This window comes from Panonychus citri, unplaced genomic scaffold, assembly GCF_014898815.1.
Source record: "Panonychus citri isolate SS breed McGregor unplaced genomic scaffold, ASM1489881v1 Contig00116, whole genome shotgun sequence".
Lineage (NCBI taxonomy): Eukaryota > Metazoa > Arthropoda > Arachnida > Trombidiformes > Tetranychidae > Panonychus > Panonychus citri.
Window position 1 is genome coordinate 599397 of NW_026515521.1, and position 8563 is coordinate 607959.

Genomic DNA, 8563 nt, shown 5'->3' on the forward strand with positions numbered 1-8563 from the left:
AAGTAAATGTCTCGGGTATGTCACTAGCTCCCCCCAGAGCCGATTCTCCCCCCGTCTTACCCTTCTAGGTGTCACCACCTAGGGCTGACTCCCTCGCAGGAGCCATTTCAGCTGACGGTGCTGCCTCTCTTCTCATTGGGTCATCCTCGACTAATGCATCACCGGGTCTCGAACTCACAACCTCGATTAACGAGGAGTGGCTAACCTCTGCGCCAGAGAGAGAGAGAGAGAGAGACTTTTAACTGCTGAATCCTCACCACGATTGTGCGAAGAGTAAATTGTTACTAATTTAGTTAAATTATGTCAATTTAAAGATCTCAATTAAACCAACACAGATGAAATGAATTTCACACAAGATCCTTTTAAAGTTTTCTTAACTAAGTGATAACTTATGTATGACCAAGGTCCATATTTTTATCGAAAAGTTTTGTTTTCATTATGTCTAATTTTTTAGGCAACGTTCCAATAGAATTTATATTTTTTCCTGAGAGCCGTAAAAATGAAAGTTACCAATATGTTTTCTCGTCAGGAGATTATGACCTGCTGTTTGTTTATGAAAATATACGTCATTTTGACTATGGATTGAGAAATGTATCCATAAATCCAATAATAATGAGTGACTATTGTGTCTTCATTAACTTTTATCCGAATTCATCGACCCCTTCAATTGACAATTGACCTAAATTCACATCCCAGAGTTAATTGTACCACAATGTAATTGTAACCATGGGGTCAATAACTTTCTCTATCATATCGGAATAATTATACTAATTATTAATTTCACTCATTTAATATTTCGACATCTTTAACGGTTTCAATTATCAAGCAATTGTTGTTGGTAATGGCATCAAATACTTCATAGGAATATAAATCGTAAATGATCAAAGCACCAATCGAAGTAGCTTCAAGCTTTTATTAAGAAAATTTAGCTTGTTAAATGTTTCCAAACACCAGTGAACATCGATTGTTGAGTTTCATAATGAGATGGTCAATGATAAAGACGCAAAATGCTAGGAAATTAAGAAATGCATAAAGATACAGAAAATCAACGTAATTAGAATAGTTAGTTGGTTGGTATGAACTTTCAGCTTTTCGATGCGCCAACATTGTGGATAATTTTTTCTCAACCAAGGACCATAAATCTTTCTAAGAGCTCGAGCGTAAGTGGCAGCCCTTGATCGATACTTGCATATGAACATTTAATAATCCAACGTTTCTTGTAATGATTCGTAGTGTTATAAATGAGTGAATACAAATCTTCATAATAGTGACTTGTACCAGCATGGTAAAGAAAATTATTGACCCCATGGTTTGTTAGCTTTACTATACAAAATTGTGTTAAAACTGATGAAACCAAATAGTCTATACCAAAATGTGACAGAATTGGTTTGTCAAGTTTGTTGGGAAAATATTCATAAAATTTGGAGCTTGAAATAGAAATGAGAGGATTTGAAAAGCCATATCTCATCCACTCGCTCCAGGCAAGGAGATCGGCAAAAGTAGTGCAGTTAACTCTGTGGTTGAGGTATAAGTCAGACCATTTGTTGACTGGTGGGGCTCGAAGGGATATCGAGTATTCAGTCGTGAAAGATGTTGAAAATATATGGAAAATGTAATGACCAGAAAATGAACAAGAAAGAAACAAGAGTAAACCAAATTTACTCTTAAACAGCAATAGAAACTTTTGGAGTCGAGATTTGTTAATATTCTCGTTTCTATCTCCAATTATCGAAATTGATCGAATGGAACGTATCATTAAACCAAGAATAAGCAAAAGTGTGATGAGAAGGTAAACAGAATAATCGATGATTTCAAATGATGATAAAATTCCTTTGTCAATCGAAGGGGCTGACGAGTTTGGATAGAAGTTCAAGAAGGCGCAATAGCTACTCTTTAACACTGGACTCATAGTCACATTGGTCAATCCATAGCTGAACTCATGGATGTTTTTTTCCCTAAACATCAGATCATAATTTCCCGATAAAAGAATCGAGAGATGACTTTCATTTGCACGATTCTCTGGAATAAATGTAAATTCTACTGGAACGTTGCCTAAAATGTTGGAAGCAAGGAACAAACTAAACATCTCACTTTTCGGATTTAAATCCTTTTTGAAAACGGTGTAGAAAATTTGAAAATAATCTTGAGTGAAATTCATTTTCATCTGAGCTTCGAAATAAAAATTTCAGTCAAAACTTAAACTTTCGAGAGTAAATTCAAAATGATCCGAAGGTTTTAGTTTCTCTCCGATGATTTTCTTGTCAGAATTTATTTTCTATCTTCATTTTATTTTATTGATTAGAATTTCAAAAGTACAATCACTTGGAAGGCAATTAACTAATTTGATGCATGTAATAATTAACAATCAAGAGGGCAGCTCCTTCAATTAGTTAGGAAGTTTACAAAATCTCTATCTAGTATTTAACAATTCAAACGAAATAATTTATTGTTCCTAATGGGTAAATTATACGATTAACTGTAACACTTAATGTTTTAAACCCTTTTTCTGTGTTCTTAATTTCACTTAGTATTTGACATTTCAACTTAATCCCAAGAAAATAATTCAATGAAATTCACTTTAATTATTACAATAATGTGTATTTATGGTGCTCAAGTGCTGAGTTTGCATAAATTTTTAATCATTCGCGCAGGTAATGGTAATCAATTGAAGATTAATTTTGATATCTAACTTTTTCCAATATCGATACATATAATTTTATCTTTGTTTTGAATTTATCTTTAAGTGATAAGATGACCGTCTCAAATGATTAAAAATTTATGCAAACTCAAAGTCTTTGGCTGTATCTTTGTGAATGAGTTTTATGTAAATTAATATAAGAAGACTGTTTGAAAATGGTTTTTCGATAAATGTCCATTAAAGTTATTAGATGAGAAGTTCGATCTGATAGAACTTCATTATTTTGACATTTCTTGGTCCAATGTTGTAATAGATACAACTTCTAATATCGAGTAAATTGATCGACTGTAACTCCATCTTTTTAAGCCAAATCTAATTAGAACAAAAGTTAAAATCAATACAATCGTTAGAACCATATCTTTCATCATATTAATTATTTCTCTGTTATTATTTTTGTATAGATGATTTTTTATTTAAAACAACCTGAAGTATCAATCGAGCTTCTAGTATGAACGAGACCGAAATGACCAAGCGATTTGATAATTAGTTCCACCCAGCTTGCTGAAGGTTTCCAAAAACCAAAGGATATCGTTTTGTCAATTTCATGGTAAGATGTTCAATGATAAATGCGAAAAACGCGAGAGAATTGAGTGACAAATAAAGATAAAGCAACCCAGAGAAATTAGAATAGCTAATTGGTCGATATGAACTTTGAGGTTGAGTATTAAGCTTTTCGAAGCGCCAACATTGTGGATAATCTTTTCTTATCAAAGGACCAAAAATCTTGATATAAACTCGATCTGAGGTAACAGCCCAATATCCTTGATCAATACTTGCGTATAAACATTTCATAATCCAACGTTTCTTATGAGGGTTCTTGGTGTTATAAATGAGTGCATACAAATCTTCATAATATTGACGTGTACCAGCATGGTAAAGAAAATTATTGACCCCATGGTTATCCAGCTTTGCCACAAAACAGTAGTGAAATGATAAGAAAAATTGTGTTGAAAAAAGTGGTAAAATTGGTTTATCAAGATTTTGGCCAAAATATTCGAAAACTGCACTTGTGATAGGAATGAGGGATTTGAAAACCATATTCTTCATTCACTCGCCCCAGGCAAATGGACGGGTCGAGAGTGATGCAATTAACTCTAGGATGTGAATTTAGGTCAGACCATTTGTTGATTGGAGGTGGTCGTAAGGATATCGAGTATTCAGTCGTGAACGATGTTGAAAATAGATGGAAAATATAGTGACCAGAAAATAAACAAGACTAAACCAAATTTACTTTTAATCAGTAATAGAAACTTTCGGAGTCGAGATTGTCCATTTTCAGCTGCATTTATCGAATATGATCTCATGAAATATATAACCAATAAAAAACAAGAATGAACAACAATGAGATGAGCAGGTAAACAGAATAATCGATGATTTCAAATGCTGATAGAATTCCCTTGTTAATTGAAGGGGTGGACGAGTTTGGATAGTAATTCAAGAAGACACAATAGTCACTCATTACTACTGGACTTATAGTAACATTGGTCAATCCATAGCTAAGCGTACTGTGAGAATAGGAAACACAATTGTAGATAATTCCGTTGATTGGAATTAGAATGAGAATTTATCTCGAAGAGATTCAATGGTTGAATCAAAAGGTTCAGGAGAAAATCTGTCACAATCAGATAATTCACAGGATCTTTCAGGATTACACTTCCACAATTCTTGATTAGAATATGAATATCACTAAGTGATTACTTAACTTGAGTAACTTTATTGAAAATTGAAAATTAACGGAAAATGACAAAGAGAAGAAATTAATCTTAATAGATTAACAACTAAATCAAACTGAGGTTAATGATTAACATAAAATTGAAAATCAAATTTTGGGGGAAACAATTAATGGTTACAATTAACGAGGGAAAATTGATTAAGCTTTACAAAGCCAACATCACTCAGTGATCTCATCTTGGAAGATAATAAGATGGAGACAATAATCTTTGTCTTCTGACTTATCCTTTCAACATGTTAACCTAAGAGGGTTAAGCTTAATAGAGCTACAAAAAGAAAGATAAAAAGAAAGATAAAAAGAAAGGAAATTTGTTTCTCTTTCTCAATTTGCCACTTTTTAGTGATGTTAAGAAACAAGAGAAAACAATGGAAATTTTTACAATCTATTAATTGTACTATTTGGAAGTTCTTATTAGAACTGAACAATTCAGGGAAAAGAATCATCATGATTAGAAACATTAATAGATGTAATTAGAAACATGAAATATTGAAATTTAAGAAAAGTTGTTTGATTATCTGAGATAATTGTAGTTATAAGATAATCGTAATTTGGTTAATTTTTGGTTGTTTGTTAAATATGAATGAAATTTGGTTAATTAAGCTTAATTAAGCTAATCAATAACATATTAGTGTTCAAGTTAATCAAGATGATTAACAGATTAAGGTCAATATGAATGATTAAGCGACAATTAAGAAGATCATTAAATGATAAATAGTAAAAGAAAAAGAAAATAAGAAAACAAAATGAATGAAAAAGAAATCAGAAAATCGTAATAGCGATACAATTGGAATTCTGATGGATTCAGGTTTTCTACCCTTCAATTCCACGATTTTGATCAAGATAGTCCATTAGAATTCGGCTTTGGATCCTTCGAGTTTGCTGATTGTTCTTGAAAATATCCAACAGGATAAAAATTGAACGTCGAACTTGAAGGATAAATTTCTTGATCATTTGATTCTTGAGATGAAGATGTTGGAATTGTTTCCTGAGTAGATGGTTGAGATGATGGAGGAGCGGATGAAGTTGAGACAATTCCTGGAGATAATCGTTGAGGTTCTGGGTTATTTTCAAGGGCAAATATTGGCGGTGAGTTTTGGTGATTAGATTGAGATGATGATGATGATGATGATGATGTGGATGAAGATGTAGATGTAGATGATGATGAGGTTGATTCTGAAGTTTCAGATTCTTGGGATGGAGATAAAGGTTTAGAGTCTTTAGTTGATCTCTGATGAGAATCACTTTTAGGTGATTGTTTTGATGAACTTGCTGATGGATGAATTTGATCAGCGACTCTGGGATAGATTAGTGTGAACGTGAAGGGTGACACATGAAAATTCATCATATTCAGGGTTGATTGATGGTTAGAGCATAAGCCCAATTTTCAGGCCACTTTGCCTTTTAGAGGCTACGAGGTTTTCGAATGAATGAAACCATTGTTTAATTGATTGACGAACATTATCTTGTTCTTCTGGTTTCAGCCTTAGTAGAGGATTAATTTTCGTGAATGGATTGATTGGATGACCAGCATCTTCAGAGATACTTATTCGAGAACAGGGTCGATTGTAACTGAATTTTCCTTCTGAAACTCTGAGCCATTCCTCTGAATCGTTTACAAGGTATTGAGGAACATGAGACCATTTAATGGTATGAGGTCGAGAAGGCAGGGTCATAAGAATTTATCGGCGGGAAGCCGATTTGTCTCAAAATTCTTCCTCTTCGGCTAAGGGAGAGTAGGGTCTCTAGATTTATTAAAGTCGTCCAGAAGCCAAGTTTAACATTAGCATAAGAACGAATTTTATCAGGGGAAAGATTAGGATCGTCAGGGTTTTCCTCACGATTAATCATGAGACAAGCGAAAAGTTCAAATTTCAAGTCGAAATCATGTTGATGGGTAGAATAGGTGACTTGAGGTTTCGGAGCGATTTTAATGTGTTGGGGAATGAAGCTCATTAATCGCTTAGGGGCGATAAGGGATAATTCTTTATTAGAAGAACCTCTGTGAAACAATTCGATTGTATCAAGATCAACTTCCTCACGGAATAAACCAAGTCGACAATTCGATTCATGTTCATTGAGTAGTTTAGGGGCGAATGACTCTTGACAGAGAGTAAATCTACATGTGAATTTACATGAACGATAATTGACATAATTTTCCGAATAAGAGATTTGATTATAAGTTGGATAATTGTCAATTGCAGCGAAAGTCTTGATACAATACGGATTGAGACAAATGAACTTATTTGATTGTAAAATTGGGGTTAATTTGAGAATTTTGATTAATTGTTGAGAAAAATTAACACAGTTGAGACAATACCAATTAAGGCATGAACAACATTCAACTGGATTAAGAGCTACTTGCTCACAGAAAAAGCATCTAATTGATAAAATGAAATCTTCAAGATTTTTATGGTAAACGGAAGATTTTGATATTCCTTTAGGAATCTTAGGCAAAGGAATAGAATAGATAGAATTATCTTGGTAGAGATTGAGGAAAATTTTCTCTCTAATCATTTGTTCATATTTACGATAAATAGTTTAAAACCTTCATTTTGATTCAGACTAACTGTTGAATTCGACGATAATTATCGAGAAACATGATTAGGCTGTTGAGCGGTTGGAAGAGGAGCAGGATATTCATCCTCTTCTCCAGGAAATTCACCTGGTTTGGGGTAACGATTCAATCGAGGAGATGAACTGGTTTGAGTTTCAGAGGTCGAAAAAGTTACAACTTTACCTTTCTTCTTACTTTCTCTCGATTGTTTCGGTTGAGATGGAGCTTCAGAATTGATTGAATCCATGGGAATAGATCTCTTTAGAGATGTCGGAGGATAAACAGTTCGAGTTTCCAATTGAACAGAATCCAAATGATGAGTATATTGTTGAACAATTTCAGGGGTTAGATTAGATCTTATTGGTGAAGCGATAGTGTAACAGGGAAATCTTTGAATTGGAGGTGTACCAGGTCTACCAGGTCGGTAAACGATTGAATGTTCAGAATCACAATCAGATGAATCCTCTATTAAGGAATTGAAGTTAAACGACACACGATGATTACCAAGAGGTGAAGTGTTAGAAGCACGAGAAGAAGCGACACTGACTCGGTCAACCGAAGGTGAGCTGTTTATATCCATCTCAATGGCGTTTCTAGACGCAGAAAATTGGTGACTCATGTTAAGATGCTCAATTAAGCAATTAAGAGGATGATTAATGAAGAGTAAGATAGCTAAGCTATGAAGAGACAAAATGGTTGACCAAACACTTAGAGTTGAAAAGCTTAAGATATTGAGATTATTGGTTGATAGAATTTTCGAGAGAAAAGAAGAGAGAAGAATTCGACAATTCGAATAGAATTTGAAATTGACTGAGAATTTAGGTGAAAAGATAACTAAGTTATAACAGAATTCACTGAGATTAATTTCAAAAAGAATAGAATTTTCAAAGAGAAAAATTGAACAGAAAATGTTAATGTTAACACTTGATGAGCAAAGGGTTAAGTGGGAGACAAAGAAAGACAAAAGCGGGAACAATGGAGCGACACCAACGCCTTCACTTGTCAAAGAGCAATAATTAAAATTAATTATTCGATTTTCGAAGAAAATTTTCATATACTTCAAGTATCTATTACAATTAATTTCATGGACAATTGAATTCATTAAAATTCTTTCAGAATTTGTATTATCATCATTAGATGATAGCATGAGAGAAAAATACAAAATGTATGAGATTTTTTGTTTTGCTTGATTTCTAGTCAATGGACGAGTTTGATTACTTAGAATATTTTTGGATTGAGAAGTGATCAATTGATCTGAAGTTTGATATCTACGTTTCTTAGAAACAATTGGAATTAACTGACTAGAATTAATATCACTTGAGTGATCAAGATTTATATCTGTCGATTGTTCAGAATTGTCAGGAAAATATTCATCCAAAGTTTTCATTGAATCAGTTGAGAAATCATTTAGACCTTTTAGGGTAACTGGATTGTAATTAGAATTAGATTCTAGAGTCGAGAGAGATGAAGATCCATTCAGAATCTTATCGGTTAATTGAGAATTGACAGAATCTTGAATATTAGAATCAAGATTCTCAGTATCACTAAGTGATTGTAAGTGTTTATCTGCTAATCTTTT

General features: G+C 33.2%; 1 protein-coding gene across 1 annotated transcript; it reads right to left on the reverse strand.

The window, feature by feature from the left end:
• Positions 1–5265: 5265 nt before the first annotated feature.
• Positions 5266–5772, reverse strand: LOC128390189 (putative protein TPRXL). The gene has a single exon (XM_053349867.1). It carries the CDS (start codon positions 5770–5772, stop codon positions 5266–5268), a length of 507 nt encoding a protein of 168 aa, XP_053205842.1.
• Positions 5773–8563: the final 2791 nt, after the last annotated feature.

Coding starts and splice junctions, on each gene's coding strand:
- LOC128390189 (XM_053349867.1), bottom strand. CDS start 5,772: ATGAATTTTCATGTGTCACCCTTCACGTTCACACTAATCTATCCCAGA.